At 46.8% G+C, this 19,441-nt stretch overlaps 1 protein-coding gene across 7 annotated transcripts in view; it reads left to right on the top strand.

Annotated features, from left to right (window-relative positions):
* The window catches only part of EPN1 (epsin 1), a 336,950-nt gene that overhangs the window by 98,982 nt on the left and 218,527 nt on the right, over window positions 1-19,441 (top strand). For 4 of the 7 annotated variants that reach the window (XM_085616572.1, XM_085616568.1, XM_085616571.1 and 1 more), the window contains exons 3-6: window positions 4,159-4,233; window positions 8,602-8,688; window positions 9,567-9,867; window positions 10,077-10,238. In XM_085616572.1, coding sequence (XP_085472698.1) covers window positions 4,159-4,233; window positions 8,602-8,688; window positions 9,567-9,867; window positions 10,077-10,238 — 625 coding nt within the window. The remainder of the gene's footprint in view (window positions 1-4,158; window positions 4,234-8,601; window positions 8,689-9,566; window positions 9,868-10,076; window positions 10,239-19,441) is intronic. The other 3 variants (XM_085616570.1, XM_085616573.1, XM_085616569.1) reach the window with 1 other exon arrangement.

Below are 19,441 nucleotides of genomic sequence, written 5' to 3'. Positions count from 1 at the left end.
CGAGAGAGTCCTCGAGCGCGTGCCCCCAAGATGGTTGATGTACAGGACGGCTGATATGTTGTCCATCCTGAGCAGGACACAAGAGCTTATCGAGTCTTTGGTCCAACATTTGATCGCAAACGACCCCGCTAAAAGCTCCAGACAGTTGATGTGCAAATGCTGCTCCCGAGGAGACCACACACCTCCTGTCGTGAACTCGCCACATCGTGCTCCCCAGCCTGACCTGCTAGCATCTGACTCAATAACGATATCTGGCACGGAACCGAAGATCGCACGTCCATTCCAGGCTTCAATGTTGGAAAGTCACCATTGCATCTCCTCCTAGGCTTCCACAGAGAAGGACACCTTCTGAGAGTAGGAGAGGCCCCTGCGAAGATGTTGGGCCTTGAGGCATTGCAAGGCCCTGTAGTGGAGGGGACCTGGGAAAATGGCTTGTATTGACGCCGTCAGAAGACCGACGATGCGGGCTACCTGTCTGAGGGAGAGCTGGTGCTGGTAGAGAGCCCTCCTCAGCTTGTGACGGATTTTCGTCATCTTCCGGGAAGGAAGGCTGAGAGTAGCAGCTACGGAATCGATGGAAAACCCCAGAAAAACCACCTTATGGGACAGTACAAGCAAGGACTTTGCCTCGTTGATCGTAAAGCCCAGGCTTTGGAGAAGATCGATCGCTGTCTGAAGGTGTTGAGACAGAGTCCTGGGACATTGCGCATTGAGTAAAATGTCGTCCAAAGAAACTGAGGCGCATCCCGGACGCACGCAGCCGCTCGATCACCGGACGCAGAACCTTGGTGAAGCACCTAGGAGCAGAGGAGAGACCGAAAGGGAGTGTGGTGAATTCGTACACCTTGTTCCGCCAAAGGAACTGCAGGAACCTCCAGTGTGGGGTAAAATTGGTATGGTCAGGTATGCGTCTTTTAAGTCGAGAGGCCCCATCCAATCACCTGGTCTGAGAAGGTCGCGAAGAAGATGGATTCCCTCCATCTTGAAGTGGAGGTAAACAAGCCACTTGTTGAATTCGCGTAAATTGATGACCGGCCTTTGGCCTCCGTCCGCCACAAAAAGATTGCTGATAAATCCGCGAGCATGGTAAGTGGATTTGCAAAAATGTCACCATGCGAGGGTCAATTTCTGGGGTTGCCGCCACCTTACCTTCTAAAGAGGTGCGAGGACACTCCACCCTAAGGCAGTTACGCACTGGGGCCTCTAACGGCCGGCGGATGTGGCTTGCGACTTACTTGGAGTCCTTGTCACAGGGCGCCCAGTCTGAGGGTGCAAAATGTCTGGATCTAGCATATCAGCGGAAAGATTCTGCTCATCTGCGCCAGGACCAGGAGCGGGAGGCGCAGGACGCCAGGGATGTCAAGGCCCAGCTTCCTCATCGTCCCCTTGAGCAGAGTCCCCAGGAGTTGTCGCCGCAGGAGGGGGTTTGCTAGCCAAGAAAGCCTGCCTGTGGCTTGCGAAGGCGTCGGTGTCAACCCCCGTGTCCTTTGCACGCTTGGCGGGAGGAGGTTGAGGGTCAGCTGGAGTCTCGCTGGGAGGGAGGGAGGGAGGGAGGGAGGCTGGAATGGCCTGAGCTGCCTTGGCCAGTTTATCACAGGCTAGCTCAATTTTACGGGAGAGGCGGTCTTCTAAGGGGGCCATAGCCTGCTCCACCGCTTTATAAATGGAAGAATCTACTGCATCGTAGAAATCCTCATCCCATTGCAATGCTGTGAGAGGGTCTTCCTCCCACTGATCGTCCAGGTAAGTATCGTCCTGATAAGACTCCATGAGGAGACTAGGAAGACACTACCTAGGTAAGTGGAAGTTGATAGAGAGGGGGAAACCTCACAATATGGGGGGCTATGTGTCGGCCTACGTGCAAGCAAGCAGATCTCTCGTTCGGGAGCCAAGCCCTGGGACCTAACAGCCCGGTGCAACAATCAAGGGGCAGCCTGCCAACTAGTGGTCCCCAGCAGGACACAGCCCACAGTACAGACTCCTAGGAGCATTGGAGCGTGAAATGAGGCCTAAAATACGGACCCCCGAGGCTGAGCACAAACATCAGCTCACAGCCTCATGTAATTATACCGACCTTAAGAACAAAGGCGTTCAGGGGACGTTCAACAAATAGCTGCCTAACAGCAGGAAACAGACCGGCAAGCGGTGTAATGGCAGGCGGGCTCGCTCTTTGCAGTGCGCTCCGAGATTCAAACACGTGCGAAATCTCAGGAACGCACTGGAGATGAGGACGCACACACGCGCCCTCTAGCTGGGAAAACTCCTCACCGCGAGCAGCACCAAGTACGCAGCCGCTAGGGAGGAACGCTCCCACGGCTGGAAACGAGTCAGCCGAGTACCTGCTGACTCGCGCCTAACAAGACAAAGGAGAAAACCCACAGAATAAAGAGCAGCAAGCGCTAAATAGCCATAAATCAAGAAGGAACAGCGCGCAATGGCGAACCGCCGGTGCGTGTCGTAGCTCTCAGCAGCAGAGCGCGAACGCGCGAGAGAACACTGCCTGAGGGGAAAAAACACGTCTAAAAACCCCGTGAAGCAGACAATGTAAATTCAAGCACAGCTGAGAAGGCAGTCAAAACGTATAGAACAGCCATCAAACAAACACTATAATGAACAATTTCACAAGAGAGAAATAAACATGACTTATCTGGCTGCAAGCAGCAATGAAAGAGGGAGATTAGGCAGTGAAAGAGGACTACCAGCACCTCGGAGCCCTGTGATTGGTGCAGACAGCGGAGGACACTCTATCCATGGACTCGCTATTGTTTTGTGATATTCCCTATGTTTCATGCGAATGATTGTTTGTTTTGATGACTTTTTAAAATGGCTGCTGTCATTAAAGTGAAGAAAGATAAAGCATAATCCTCGCCTCTGGTCCTGACATAGAATTGTTGAAAAAGATGGGCAGTAGTGCAACCAGCGTTACCTTTCTCTTATGCGGCAATAAACTAGCCTTATCTTTTCATACGTTGGGCAAACTGTGCCCCAAGACTTCTTGGTGGGTTAGGTGGTGTTGCACTCCAAAACTGCCTGTGATCTCTCCAGAGATACTGTGGCAGACAAATGCAAATTGAACTTCTTTCCATTACCTCTGCATTGCAAGCATATACCTTCACCTACCCCTTATGTTATGGCCTGGTTTCTGGATGTCTGACATTTTCTCTTTGCTTTTGGTTTGATTCTCCCATTTGTCAGTTTAGTGCGATTTTTTTTTTTTTTTTTGCTTGCTTACATATATCCAGCCTTTATAGATCCAGATCATGGGAACCTCATGTGTCTTGTAGTATTTGAATTTCAAATGCAGAGCAGCACATACACAGATCTGCATCATATAGATTGTCTGGGAATGCAACATGACATACCTCCCAACATTCATTCTGCTATAGCCAAGTTAAATGAATTGATGCCATATTTCAATGAGTTGGCTTTCTGATAAAAGATCATTTATTTTAGATCATCTATTCTTTACATATTAGACTGTCTTCCAGTTTGTGGAACCTTTGTACATTGGATGTCTTTTCAGTAATAGGTAGTTCATTTAATTTTTAAATTTTGGGTTCAAACATGAGAATGCTCCTGTTATGTTTTCCCCATCTACCTTCCTGAAGGCAGTTGTTTGTTGATGCTTCTTAGGCTAGATTTAGAAGGAAGATTTTGTGCCAGTTAATGGTGTGGATTGTCTTGCTATTTTCACCTGGAAATGTTTCCACGTTATTAATCATGAAATATAACCTGTAATCCAGTGTGTGGACATTTCAGAGAACCCATTCCTACATTCCTGCTATTTAATTTAAGCTACATAGTGTAAAGAGAGCAGTTTTTATATTTAATAGTGCAAAGTCTGGTCCTAAAATACCTCTGGTCACAGATTAAATGCCTTAATTGCGGAGTCTCAAGTGTTAAAGGTTTAGACATAAGGAAGCAATGAAGTTGCAAGAAACAAAATTAAGAGGCATTGTGAATTAGCCATTGGCACTAAAAGTGTGGCATGCAAGAAGTAGGTGGTGGCATCCCAACACTGGCACTTGCAAAATCTGCTCCCATCTGCTACTCTGCTTCTCCCTCCCTTATACAAGGTTCCATCCCGTTCCTCCTGCGCATTCAGTCTCCCTCTACCATGGTGGTGTTGCCTGCTTTTATTTTGTTTTTCTTTCCCAGCCCCCCGTTGTTGTGTCCGAAGAGGAATTACAGCTTCAGCTTGCCCTAAACATAAGCAAAGAGGAACACGACAAGGTAGAGCCGTCGTCAAATTGGTAACAAAAAAAAAAATGAATAAAGAATATTACACAGATGAATCAAAATTGACAGGCCCTTGCTGGCACCCCCACATTCCTCTATATGCTGCTTTCTGTTTTTGACTGGGGGAGAGGTGGGCCTGGTGCACTACCACATGGCCTCAACTAACTCCTTTCTCTGCTTTTCTTTCACTGTTAACCTGCTGAGTTTGGGGATTTGGAGAAGTGCAACATTAGGGTTCCCATCTGGCCATTACTATTAAGATTTCAGATTTGTTCTGTAATATTCCCTTTCATTTCCCCACAGTGGTTATCTAGCAAAATCTGTTTGTCAAATTGATCCTTTTGTTGGCACCTAGCAAAGATTAATTTTGCAATGTATACATTTAAAATACATACAGAGAATTGGCAAAGTGCAGTGTACTATAAAATGAAACGCTTTATTATTTTTATGTGGTAGCTTTGCCCTACCTATAAAACGTGATGCACTCTTATCAAAAAGGATTAATGTGTTGAACCCAAATTATCTGTGTCCCTACAAGAGGAGCTTAATATTCATGACCAGTGATGCCCGTGGTTGTCTTTTCTGGGCTCATGTCTCCATTCACCCTTTCACCTGTTCTGAACTTGTTTGTTGGCAGCTTCTTTGTCCTTGATGTGGGGACTAGAACTAATCTCTTGATTCACCATATGTTTATTTGCTTTGTTGCTTTTTCTATGTGCTTTCTAAACTGTCTGTTTGATTACAGCTATGCAGCTTTTGTTGTTCCTCAATGTTGGAAATGTGCACTTACTGTTGTGGGTACCTCAAGAAACTTTTTCACAAGGATCGGAGGGAGGAGAAGAAAGAAAACCATTTGACCCAAAGAAAGTCTTTAAAGAGTCTATCCAGTGATTTGTCCCAGTGTACATGAGGTATAGCCGCGGATTTGTGTTTAATTGAAAGCCGAAGAGCCAATAAACTAAAGACTGGTTAAACATGGGTAGTGTTTCTCTGAATAAAAGTGGTAATTAAAGATTCCCTTCAGTCCAACTAGTTATTTAGCTTTCCATGACGAAAACTTTCATGCAATAATGAGTACTTTACAATCCCTGTAGTAACTAAAGTGCTTATCTTGGTGACGTATGGAGTTATCTTTAAGAACACCCAAATTTTACAACGCAAAAATACTCTGCAGAGGGAGGTCTTTTCGACTGCTTCCAATAATTTAAATTTGGTTTGAGCCATCAGTTGCCAGCTGTTCATTTAAATGATCTCTGCAAATTAAAATACATTTGCGTGGAGATTTGATGTAATGTGCCACAAGGGTTTTTATACCTTAAGTAATTTGGAGATGTGCAACAGTGATTTTTAATTTGGGTCTTGTAGACCAGCTGGATGGGAAGATCACTCGAGAGGCACTTTAAAATGTATATTGTTGTTCAGCAGGTTCATCTGTTTGGTTCATGTGAGATAGGTATTTAGTTTTAATCACAGAAGTATCTGCTTGCCAGCTGGACAGGTAAGAGGATGTTCTGGTAATCGGAAGATTATTTGATATCTGAAGCTGGCTCTTCTGCTGACGTCTTGTTCCCATGCTGATGCCGCCCAAGAGCTTGAGGCACAAAGAACGCTGTCCTGCCCAAGTACCAGCTTTTGTCAAATCAGGTAGAATTTACAAAATCAAACCAAGTGTTAGAGTGATAATACAAGTTACGAAAAAATAAATAAAAAAACATAAAATCATATTGATGAAAATGCACAAACCAAGCTAGCCATGTAAACTTGAGTTAACTTACATAAGTGTAAATGTCTAATCGTAGTCCAATAATTTCTTGGCCTGCTGACCCCAAGGTTTCTTTCGTTTGTCTGATAATCGCTTGGTTTTATAACCTGTGTTTTATTTTTGCGCTTTAGTTCATATATTCCTGTGAAGCATTATTTACATTGAGCCAACAATTCCTAGGTTTTGACCAAGCATCGGTTTTGTGAAATCTTGATTCGTGTTTTTTTAAAGCAAATATTTATATATTTATTTTTTCCACTTTACGTGGAAGTTCTTGAATCTTGGTTCATTCTAAATAAACAAACTTGATGACTTCAGATGTACACCTAGGGTGGTAATTTGACCAGTATAATATCTGGTCAGTAATTGGCTAGACACTAGTTTGCTTTCTTAGCTTCATTTTCCTTGTTCCGTCCTACATGGCTGCACTTTGTATAGAGTTTCCATTGTGTAATTATTTCACTTTAAATGGTTTATTACATTTTAATTTATTCCACTTTCACCAAATTGTGGTTTGCGATCTGCTGAAAGATTCTTGTTCAAAACAAATTTATCAGCCGATGTCTGCTATCTTATAGAATATTTATTCTAGAGTTACTATGGAACATTTCTTTAGGGAAGATGTGGTTTTGTACATGCTTCAAATGATAGATTATTGGTTTTCTATTCATTCTACAGTCCTAAAGAAAGGTTCTTTGTTCTGAATGAGCAGTGGTTTGGGTAGACCATTTCAGTCGAGCAATATCTCATTAAAGAAAGTGTAGTTGATTCATTCTATTTTCTTGAGTGTAATGCCTAAAATAATTGGAAACATTTTAACATTTTTATATTCTGGCAGAGGTGGTTAGTTTTCTTCTGCAATGACAAGTTGTGTTTTGGGTTAGTTAAACTTTTTAACCAGAGGTCGGTTATGTCAAGGAGCAAGTTATTTAGAACATCTATGTGATTGGGTTCTGTTGATGGACTCAGATTTGTTGCTTGCTGGGTTTCTTTTAATTTCCGAAGTGTCTGATGTTGAGTATTTCTGATTAGGAGATGATAGTGAAATACGTTGAACATCCTTGCCAAGAGTCGTACTGAAAGGAGCTCATAATCCTCAATGTAGCATGTTAATATTTCTGTATCGGATCCAGAACAAGTTAAGTATCCATGTCGCAGCAGGCATACAAATATCACATTATACTGTCAAAAGGAAACCAGACATAATGCAAAATGATAAAATGGCAATTCTTTAGAAAGGTTCGCCTAAAACAAATAATTAAAACCGAAGTTGACCCTATAAAGACAGATAAACTCAAATAGAGTTCCCCCCATCTCAATTCCTTTAACTTCTAAATCTGTTTTTTTCTCTCATTCAGCACTCTGATGCACTTCGCTGCAACTATGAATCTTTTAAGAGATGTGAAACATCCTTTGTTATGGATAGTGAAAATAATTGAATCTTTTGATTTTATTAAGCCTTAGGTACAATTGATTTGTACAAGTTCATGTCTGCTAAGCTGCAAATGCCACTACGAGATATTTCTTGATAAGGCAGTCTGAAACTGCTGCTGGTCAAAATTGGAGTGGAAATGCCCTAGAAGCCACTTTCGATCATCTCTTCAGTTTTTATGACAGCCGACAGAGTCTCAGATTTCGCCATGGAGATGATCTGGCACAGTGGAACATGTTTCAAAATGTGTGATCTGTGTGCTTCTTAGTGTACTTGCGTTAACTGAATGTTGGTAATGTTGCAGACTTTCTTATACAGCTCAAATCCTTTTCTGAACTCTGAGATTGGGTTCTCTGTCAGAACATGTATTCCTTTCAGAAGGGGATTACACCTCACGTACACCACTTGCTAGGCATCCCATAGTATATGGTTAGGAAACTTAAATTGGAGGAAAATATATAGTCTTGGTGTTGAATAGGCATGAAATGAGTAAAGTGGATGGGCAGGCCAATCTCCTAGTCAAATGTTTTGTCTGTAGATACTGCACACACTTCCTTGCAGTTGGTTCATATGTTTCCAAGTGCGCTGAAGGCCTTGACAGCAGAGATCTTCAGTTAGATTATTAGCAGTAGTACCTCTATCTATATCGCTCATGACAAGCAACATCTGCACCCGTTTTCGGCTCAGGTTGTTGGTCAGCACCATTTCATGTTCCTGTCAGTTAGTCTACTCAACCTACATTGTGAGGACAAACGTCTATGGCCTATGTTTTGTTAATAAACGTAGGTAGTGGGTAAGAACAGGCTTAGAGCAAGTAGGTCTGTCTTCTGCAGGGCAGGGATCCACCTACTTCACCATGCACCCATTCATCAGCCTGTCCTCTGCCATCTTGTCCTTTTACATCCAAACTGTACACCATCCTATTTACAACCATTTGCTACCTTGATGCATAGTTTAGAACCCTATTCCTAAACATCTTCTTGCTTTGCTCATCTCAATCCAAGCACAGCAACTTAAAATTTTCACACAAGCTTTCCTCTCTCCTTTGTGCTTTTTCCATTTAATCGAGTGTTTGCAACCACTAATCAATCTTCTCCCTGCTGGCCGAAGCAACAGTTTATGTGAATTTATTATAATATCTCTATGCCACTTTGCTGTCCTTTTTTAGGAGGAGAGGATCAGGCGAGGAGATGACCTGCGACTGCAGATGGCCATTGAGGAGAGCAGGAAGGAAGCTCCAACAAAATCAGAGGAGGTAGCGTTGTCTGATCTTTCAGTATTTAGGTCTGTAGTCTTGAACATATGCCTAATGTGGCCTCACTTTACCCTTTTTCTGAGAGGTCCAAACCATCCTTTTTTCCTCCTCTGGCTACTTATGCAGTTTTTGCAGATTTTTCCACTCTTTTGTTTTCCCTTCAGTTTTCCTTTGCTTTTCCCCTTAATCTGGAATCTGTCACCCCTGTTCCTTTTTTTTCACAGTTCATGCAGTCCGTCTTTGTCCCTTCAAGGTGTTCTACTTCTTTCTTCTTCTTTCTCCATACTCATATTTACAATACTTTCCTCCAGAACCATTTCTTTCTTCATACCATCCAAAGTCTTTCTTTCATCTGGATCAACATCTGTCTTCTTCTCGCTCTTAGCAGGCGCTTTGTCTATCCTACGTTTATTTTCCTTTCCTGTTTCTAATTTTAGTCTGGTCTTTTTGTAATCTTCAATTTCTTTTGACTCTCTTCCATTGTCTTTTGGGACTAATTCCTGCTGTTCAGGTTTGTTCAATTTCCTATACCCGCACCTTTCTTCCTGTCCTGATCACTAATCTCTCCTTCTTTCCAACTCTTTCTATTGTTTTATATTTTGATTTTATTTGGTAAGTAGGAAGCACGCCTTTTCTTCTTTGCGCTTCATGTCACTTGTCTTTCCAAGCCATTTTCTATTACAAATCTGACTTGCTGTTGTCTGCCAGTTTACTTTGCATTCCTCTTCCTCTGCCATATTATTTTGTAAGTACTAGCTTCTGGAGATTTATTTCATAGTCTACGATGAAAGTAATTCTCTGTTCCTTTCAGTTTGTCTGCTTTTCATCTCGTTCAATGATCAAGTCACAATTTGTTGCATGTTTTCTCTTTTTTGTAGTCATCCTTGATGGACTTGGCAGATGTCTTTAACACTTCTGCCCCTTCAGTAGCAGCAGCAGCAACTGACCCCTGGGGAGCTTCAACTCAAGCATCAGCGGACCCCTGGTCCGGATCTGGACCAACATCCAGTATACCAGCTACTGCAGACCCCTGGGGAGGCCCTGCAGTAGCCACCACTGCATCTAGTGACCCCTGGGGTACTGGCGTTCAGCTTACTCCTCCACCGAGTGATCCCTGGAGTGGGGCCCAAGCTGTGCCTTCAGGAGATACTGGCACTGCATCGGATCCATGGAATTCAGGTAGTATCTCTTTTTTCTCTAATCCCATCAGTAAGTTGTAGCATTGCTTGGACTCTTCCTCACCCTACTCTATCTTGGCCTGATATTTTCCTTTTTCTTATGTTGCTTCCACCTCTTATCTCACTCATGCCTTTTACATCCACCATTTTTGGTTAGGAGTAACAGATTTGCCAAAAATTTAAATTTCTGCTTTCCACTTAATTGGCAAGGTACTGGACCTGTGAGTGGGGCACACACTAGTGACCCTTGGACGTCTGGTGCTGCACCAACACCTCAGACCAAACCAGCTGTGGATCCTTGGGCTCCTGCACCAGCATTCTCAGATCCTTGGGGAGGCTCACCTTCAAGGCCTAAAACCAATGGGACCTCTGGTAAGCTGAAGAGTAGTTTAGAAACAAATAGTGAAAATTGTCATGTTTCTCTTTAGCATATTCAGTTACAACCTGTATGCAAGGTATATAGTATCTATTGTTGGGTATGTTGATAGAACCGTAGGGGTACAGCAACACTTGAGTAAAACAGGGTGCATTGAATTGTTGCTTTGAGCTTCCCTGCCTAAGTTGCAATACTAACAGCAATAGACTGTTGGTAGCATGTGGGGCTGTAGATGCACATGCTCTGCTCACTCTTGCCATCTAATGCTGGGCTTGGACCATTACAACTTGTTTTCCATCAAAGTACTCTTTCGAGTGACAAGATCTCAGTGACTCTTCTGGTTGTGGATGTGCATGGGCGCCGACTCTTGTTAGATTTTCTCTCATCTGTTTCAGATGTGATTCAGTGTGTTCTGTCTCAACAATTTTGTCTGTTCCTTTTGCGGCCTCCCAGTATATTGTATTCCATCTTGTACAAGACAGGTCTTTGACACGTTTCTTCAAACGGTGCCAAATTAATTTCTCAAGTTCTTCACCCTGCAACCGGGCCCCTCAGCTACCATGTGCTCAGGACTAGTGTTCAGAAATTGAGCACCTGATGTAATGGGTCGCCCTTCAAAAGATTCCCGCAGTGCCATTCTAAATATCCCTAATCTGACCTCCACGCCATCTGCAATCTTTGACTCTTGCCAGAGAATGACAAGAGCCGCTGCTACTGTTGTTCGGAGATCCTCAGCAAGAAAGCATGCGTCAGCAGAGAAACAGATGGTGGGTCCACAGTAGAATTTCCTAATCATCTTCAGAAATGCAGATATCAGCAAAGCCAATCTGCTTAGCGCCGAGGAAGAGGAGGAAGCATTTGGTGAGTCACCCGATCTCCCAGCATACTGGCCAATTCCTCAGTTCATCGACTCCCCGCTCTCAGATTCTGGCAAGGAGGAATTGGTGGATGCAGAACAAGCACCTGAGGACACTCCATCCACATTGGTCAAGTCGACCGAGCACCACCCATCCAAGGGATGGGTGTCAAGTCCTCTGTGCCGAACCCACCACCCTCCTGGCATTGGTTGACACTGAAACAAGGCATCCCACTCAAGGGAAGACCCTTCCAAGGGCCTTGATCTGCAGCCATCCTAGTGTTCTAGAACACCTGTTGGTACCAAAATCTCAAAGCCGGCTCTCTCATCAAAGCTGAAAATGCCAATGGCACCAAAGCATCCACTGTCCGTGCCAGAACTACCTCTGGACCCTCTGCTCTTGACACCTGGAAACAACCTATCCTCGAGAGGATACAGCCAAAGCTGGATGTAAGGCAGAGCAGAAGGATCATCCAACCATGCGCAGGTAAGATCTCCTCCTCGGAGAAGACATTACCAAAGAAATTCAGGCTTGCCTTTGAAGAAGCTCTACCATCTGACACTTCTGTGCCCCTATTGCCCTCCAAGAGGCCCAAAGACAGATTCTGTTTCCCTCCTCCACCACCTTACCCTCCTCCACCACCACCCCTTCTGCCCTCGCCTCCTGTGTTTTCACCTCAGGGGTCCTAGGAATAATGCGCTGATACTGGCAGTCCTAACCCTTATTACCCTGCTGAACTTTTCCCCAGTCTACCTTGGCCCTCAGGCGATCCGTGGAAAGATTATGACATGGACCTCAGTCAGACCTAGATTTAGAACGTATTTCAGTCTGCTTCCCTGCCAAATGAGACAATATCATTCAACACACTGCCACCTACCATAAGGTAGATGTGTATGCTACCCCAAGTTGGAGGATTTCCTAGTGGAGACGCTTTTTGTGGCCTCTTCACAGTAATAATGATTGGTATGTCGTCTGTGGAATGCTGCAAATTGTGCGGTGGAATGTTCATGTAATCAGTTGGATGAGAACCACTGTGGGAGAAAACTTTCAGCTTGGAGGTGTCCTGTGAAGCACTGTTGATGGTGTTACTGTAATAAATCGTCTATCAAAGTTTTATCGCGTTTATTATTCCTTTATCCCTGAAAATAACATTTGTGGCAACGAGGAACTACCTGCTCAGGGGACCGGTCTTTGCACGCCATCACCCCTGACGTTTTCTTCATTTGTTAACAGACCTGTTCCGGTACAGGACTTTTGGGTTACTGAACGTAATACTGTTGTGTTGGTATTGCGTTATCTACATTTTGCAAATATGTATTGAGTCAGTTTGTAGCCAGGAGGTGGTGCCTACCTTTTGTCTCAAATGTGGTCGAAGTCATGAGGGATAATAAACTGTGGGTTAGCAGGCAGGTGGAGGGGGGGGGGACATGTAAAGAGGCAACTTCATTGGCGGTTCGAGTGGTTTTTAGAACATGCTGTTTTGCAGCGTGAATCTTTCTGGATTCACTATGCTGTGCATTATTCCGCGATCTTGTGGTTGGGTCCGGATTCGTAGTCTTTTCTTTGTTTTTTTCTTTTTTTTTTTTTTGTAGCCCAGGTGGGCGTCGACGTACACCATTTGGTGCACCTCCCGTGACGTCGTCGTGCTTCCTGCGGAAGTCCCACCTTTGGGGCGCCATCTTCAGATTCTTTTTTCCGCCGTTGGGTCTGGATCGTCATCGGGAAGCTCCAGAATTACACTCGAAGGAAGAAGGAAGAAAAGCGAGTTTCGTCGATAGAAACAATAGAAGATATCAGGAAAGGAAAAGATTTCAGCAGGAGCGCGAAGAAAGGAGGACCAGCGCCCTTTTTCTTCGACGGCCTTGGAGAATGCACGCTCAGAGACCCTGAGCGCAATGGACAAGACGCCATTCAAGTTCTGCCCAAACTGCCACCACAAGTTCGCGCAGAAAGACCAGCATCCGGTCTGCAACCTCTGCCTACCGGTCGATCACCAGAGTATCGACTGCAACGCCTGCTCAGCCTTCGCGCCGAAGACACTCAGGGTGAGAGAGCGGCAGAGAAGGGCCAACGCCAGCATGGATGGCAAGGGGAAGCCCCCGACGCTCTACGCTCTGGGCCTCTCCTCGGACGACGAGGACAACGACGCCGAGACAGCCGAAAACTTCACGGTCGTAGAGACCGACAAGAAAAAAGAAGACGAGGTAAGAGAATCGTCGAGCGCAAAACAGAAAGTACCTCGACAACACGAGGGTGACTCGAGAAAATCTGAGTCAAAGTCCACGAAGGGAGCCCCGACGCCGAAAACTTCGACGTCCAAAGGGGGAACCACGGACAAGAGGCCGAGCGGATCCTTAGATAAGGACTCCCTGGTGCCGAAAGACGCCGAAAGGCAAGGGTCGTCGAAAGCATCCCATGAAACGGGCCGATCGACGCAGAAAGAACGTTCGACGTCGACGCAAGTTTCATCGAAAAGACCCGCGGTCGACGCCGAAAGCATCTCCGAGATGGAGAAAAAGAAGAGGCGGCTCGAGGCCGAAATGGAGAACATCCTTCAAAGAAAGAAGGAGTTCGACGCCAGAATGAAGGAATTCAAGATTCCAACGGTTTCATCAGCGGACGTCGGTGAGGTCGAAGACGAGTTCGACGCCGAAGGGCTGACAAGAGAACTCGAAGAGGAAGAAGAGCCCTATTATGAGGGAGAAGCCGAGGAAGAAGACCAACGGTCGTTCTACGAATCGGCGGCATCTACCAGCAACGACGTCGAATGGCACGATCTCGACACCGAAAACCCGGAGGAGCCCGTGGACACGTACCCTTCGAGGCCTTCGCCACCCGACGACATCGGGGTCTACAATATGGTGGTCAGGAGCGCAGCAATGGCCTTCGGCGTCAAACTCGACGAGGAGAAACCGAAAGCCGATTTTCTCGTCGAGACACTGCTCCCCATCCAGACAAGGAGCCAGTTCCTCCCCATGCTACAAAGCGTGATGAATCAGGGGAGAGAAGCCTTCAAGGAACCTGCGACCTGCCGGTCGATCACGCCCAGGACAGAGAAGAAATATAAGCACTCCTCCCTGGACCCCCCTTACATCAAGGGTAGCGTGACCGCGGACTCCATCATAGCCTCCACGGCCAGGAGAAGGGCCAACGTACCAGCAACTTCGGGCCCACCCCCGGATAAGGAGAGCAGGAGGATTGACCTCACAGGAAGAAAGGTCGAGAGGAACGCCGCAATGCACTGGCGCATGGCGAATTCAAATGCACTCCTCAATAGACACCAATACCAGCACTGGGATGAGATGGGGGAGTTAGTAAAGCACCTCCCCGAAGAATACCAGCAGAGAGCCTCTCACCTGATAGATGAAGGCAAAAACATCGCCAACTCCTGTATAAAGACGGCGTTGGATGGGGCAGAGACTTCAGCAAGGCTCATGGCCATAGGGGTCACAGAGAGGAGGCATGCATGGCTAAGAATCTCGGGATTCAAACCGGAAGTGCAGAACAACATCCTTGGCACCCCCTTCAATGGAGAGACACTGTTCGGAGCAACAGTGGACGACAAGCTCACCCAGCTGAAAAAAGAAAACGAGACGGCGAGGTCCATGGGGGCCCTACAGCTGAGGGGAATGAGGCGAGGAAATCCCTCGAAGACCCTACGGTAGGGGAGGAAGCCAGCAGGGGACGTCGCACCAGGCGTTCCAACAAAGTCAGCAGGGTGAAGGTCACGGACAAGGTCAGCAGAAGCAAAACTGGCAATATCAACCTCGGGGCCAGTCCTTTCGCGGGAGAGGGAACGGACGTGGCCAAAGGAGGAGAGGGGGCGAACAGCCCTCGGCGAAATGACTCAGCACGCAAGAGGACGCCTACCCTCGTCAGGACCCCAAGGGTGAGGCGCAGAAAAGTGTCATCAGGGGGAAGAGAAAATTCAAGAGCCTACGAGCATACGACACCAGTAGGCGGGAGACTGAGGTTCTACCTTCAGGAGTGGCGGCGTATAACCACAGACAAGTGGATACGGAACGTTGTGCAGTACGGGTACTGCGTAGATTTGGAGAAAAGACCTCCAAACAGGAAACCAAGGGGAAGACTGAGATCGGCCCAAGAACTGGCAATACTCAGAGAAGAAACGCGGAAACTCCTGCAAAAGGGAGCCATAGAGACAGTGCCGTTCAGAGAACGCAACAAAGGGGTCTACTCAAACTACTTCGTGGTTCCGAAGGTAGACGGAGACCTCAGACCCATACTAGACCTCCGTTACCTAAACAAGTTCATCAGAACGCAAAGGTTCAAAATGACTTCACTGCAGGAGGTTCTGCCACAGATAAGAGAAGGGGACTTCATGGTCACCGTGGACCTCAAGGATGCCTATCTTCACATCCCAATAAACAGAAGGCACAAGGGCCTTCTAAGATTCAACATCGAACAAGAACACTACCAGTTCACGACCCTGGCCTTCGGATTAAAATCAGCACCAAGGGTCTTTACAAAATGCCTGTCGGCGGTAGCGGCGCACCTACGAAGGCAGGGAATACATGTCTACCCCTACTTGGACGACTGGCTGGTCAAGGCAAACTCACGCGGAAAGTGCGAGAGGCACGCAAAACGCGTAACAGACACCCTCACAAATCTGGGATTCTCGATCCACTGGGGAAAATCATCGATGGAACCGGAGCAGGTGAAGATTTTCCTGGGGGCAAAGATCAACTCCCGCAACAGTACAGTAGTGCCCAGCGAGAGGAGGACAGAGGCTCTACTGAAGGAGGCGAAGCTCTACCAGAAGGGGCGAGCTCTGACAGTGAGGGCTGTGAGCAAGATGATGGGGATGATGGCGTCCTGTATCCAGCTGGTGCCGAATGTACGCCTGCACATGAGACCATTCCAGGAATGGCTACAACAACAATGGTCACAAGCAAACGGAAGTTGGGAGGATCTAGTGGTTGTTACGCACGCAGTGCAGGAGGAGATAACTTGGTGGAACAGAGACAACATAACAGCAGGGAGAAGCCTGACACCACCAATCCCAACAGTGACCATTACCACGGACGCATCGCAGAAGGGATGGGGAGCGCACATGGACAACCTCAGAGTGAGGGGTCTATGGGCCCCAGCAGATGCGGTCCGCCATATCAACTACCTCGAGTTGAAAACAATCCTGCTAGCCCTGAAGGCATTCCAGAGGCACCTGTTCAACAAGAGGGTGTTGGTCCAAACAGACAACACCACGGCGATGTTCTACATCAACAAACAAGGGGGGACACAGTCGTTCCCGCTCTCATCCCTAGCTCAGGAGATTTGGAGATGGGCCATACCTCTCAGGATAGATCTACTGGCAATTCACCTACCGGGGAAGGACAATGTGGAGGCAGACTGGCTAAGCAGGCAGACCTCAGCATCACACGAGTGGGAGCTCAATGGCCAGGAAACGGAGAAACTCTTCCGGAGATGGGGGACTCCCACAATAGACCTTTTTGCAACACGCCACAATGCAAAATGCCAAAGCTTCGCGTCCAGGCAACCAGATCAGCAATCCAAGGGAAATGCCCTATGGATAAGCTGGTCGAGGACATTTGCCTACGCCTTTCCACCGATACCCCTGTTGCACAGAGTGCTCGACAAGTGCAGAACCAGCAACATGACCCTGATCCTGGCGGCTCCGCAGTGGGCGAGGCAGACATGGTTCTCACAAATTCAGGAAATGGCACAAGGCGACCCATACAGGTTCGAGAGGAGGAAGGACCTGCTCTCAATGCAAAACGGAGAGGTCCTGCACCCAGAGCCAGAGACCCTCAACCTGGCGGCGTGGCTCCTGAAGACCTAGAGTTCGCACACTTAAAATTGCCGCCGAGCACGATGCGAGTGCTACGGGAGGCGAGGAAACCAACTACACGAAAATGCTACAGCGCAAAATGGAAGAGGTTCACTGTGTGGTGCGGGAAAAAGGGCCTGCAAAACAGAATGACAAGAGACTCAACAGTACTGAGGTACCTCACACACCTTCTAAAGAGTAACCTCTGCTCGAGCTCACTAAGGGTACACCTAGCGGCCATCGTGGCCTACACCAGAGGTGAAAAAGGTGGAAGTTTCTTCAGCTCGCAGGTGGTGAGGAGATTCATGGAAGGAGCCAAAAGGATGGCCCCCCCGAAAAGGTTGCCGCCGCCGGCATGGAATCTTAATGTGGTCCTGACGGAGCTCATGAAGGCACCGTTTGAACCCATTCACAAGGCCACACTGCAGATGTTGACTATGAAAACAGCCTTTCTGGTGGCCATAACATCACTACGCAGGGTGAGCGAGCTTCAAGCACTAACGCTGCAGGAACCCTACATTCAGATTCACAAAGATAGAATAGTCCTGAGAACGGACCCACACTTCATGCCCAAGGTAGTGTCGGCGTTCCACATAAATCAGACTATCCAGATACCAAGTTTCTTCCAAAACCCGACTACAAACGCAGAAAAGGCACTGCACACCCTCGATGCCAGAAGAGCGGTGATGCACTACATTGAGAGAACCAAAGAACTCAGGAAGTCGAAACAGCTGTTTGTGTCCTTTGCTACTAGCTTCATGGGTAGACCAGTGACTAAGGGCACCATCGCAAGGTGGATTGCCCTCACTATTCAATTCTGCCACAAACAGGCTGGACAGGAGCTAGCGGAGGGGCCGCAGGCTCACTCCACAAGGAAGAAAGGGGCCACCGTGGCCTTCCTGGCGAACACGCCCATCCAGGACATATGCCTCGCGGCAACTTGGGCATCTGTGCACACGTTCACGAAACACTACTGCGTGGACATTCAGATGAACAGGGAAGCACAGGTTGGACAGAAGGTGCTTCAGCACATTTTCAACGACCAACGCTCATCTACCACCCAGCCGCCACAGAAATAGGAAAACCGCTACAAAATCGATGCACAGCATAGTGAATCCAGAAAGATTCACGCTGCAAAACGAATAGTTTCTTACCTGTCGGTGTAGTTTTGCAGCTTGAAGATCTTTCTGGATTCACTAGCGAACCCACCCACCTCCGCCAGGAAGATGAGGCTGGAGGAAGAGGGGGTAAAATGGAAAAGATCAAAGAAATACAAACATACAGATAAAGGGACAAGAAGGATTAATCAATCGCCTAGGGTTAAAAAAAAAAAAAAAGAAAGAGGAAGGAAAAAAGAACCCGAAGATGGCGCCCCAAAGGTGGGACTTCCGCAGGAAGCACGACGACGTCACGGGAGGTGCACCAAATGGTGTACGTCGACGCCCACCTGGGCTACAAAAAAAAAAAAAAAAACAAAGAAAAGACTACGAATCCGGACCCAACCACAAGATCGCGGAATAATGCACAGCATAGTGAATCCAGAAAGATCTTCAAGCTGCAAAACTACACCGACAGGTAAGAAACTATTCGTTATGAACAAGTGTAAAGGGTGGTGTGTGCACTCGCGCAGAGGGAAGGGGGGAGGATGAGCGTCTGTTATCATGTGAGAGTGAGCCCAACCCGCAGGAGAGGGAAGGCTACCGGTCTGACTTTCAGTGTATGCTGGGGGGGTGGGGGATTCACGGGGCAATTTGTCGTTGCCGTCCAGTTGCTGAAAACCCATGAGGAGAGCTGCCCACTGCGGGGAGATAGGCCTCTGACGGATTCGTTGGACCTCCTCGCAGTGATGGGCATCTTCCGCCGCAGCGCCCCATTTGCGAAGCGCACCTCTCCATCCCTGTGCCTTGGGGGCTACGGATCAGAATGATTATCGCCTGACGCGCTTTGGAATCTTGACGTTTCGGGGCATTTCAAGCAGACCATTTCAGTGGAATTAGTTTTTCTCATTATTCATCAAGCTCCTTTATTCATGGGTGACAACTAGTTCTTTTTATGGAATCCAACAAATCCTTTGAACTTGTCGATGGTTCCAATCTATTCATAAAAATGCTTACAGCTGATGTTATTATGTTAGTTTGTTATATTAGCCTTTTGTGTTCATTTATTTAATTATCTTATTTTAATTTATTGTTTGGCCAAGATCTAGACTTTTCCAGCAAGGCCTTCTGCAAGTGTGTTTCTGCCTCCTTTGTTTTTAAGCGATGCAGGTGAACCACTTCTTTCTTGGAAAAGATGGAAGAAGCTATTTGATTTGTATTTGGTGGTGAGAAGTTCTCTGCAGCCAGGAAGCGGGTAGGAGTTCTGCACAATCTAGGTATAGAAGGAAGAAATATTTACAAAAGTTTAGAAGAGATTCCTATTGGTACAACGGAGAATACACCTCATTTGTTTAAAATAAGGAAAGCTTTTATGGAGGGCCTTAAAAGTAAAACACCTCTTAGAACTACACCGGCCCTTGCATGGAACTAACCAG

This window comes from Triturus cristatus, chromosome 7 (genome assembly GCF_964204655.1).
Source record: "Triturus cristatus chromosome 7, aTriCri1.1, whole genome shotgun sequence".
NCBI classification, from domain to species: domain Eukaryota; kingdom Metazoa; phylum Chordata; class Amphibia; order Caudata; family Salamandridae; genus Triturus; species Triturus cristatus.
Note: the sequence above shows the minus strand (reverse complement) of the source record. Positions and strands in the feature narration are given on the sequence as shown.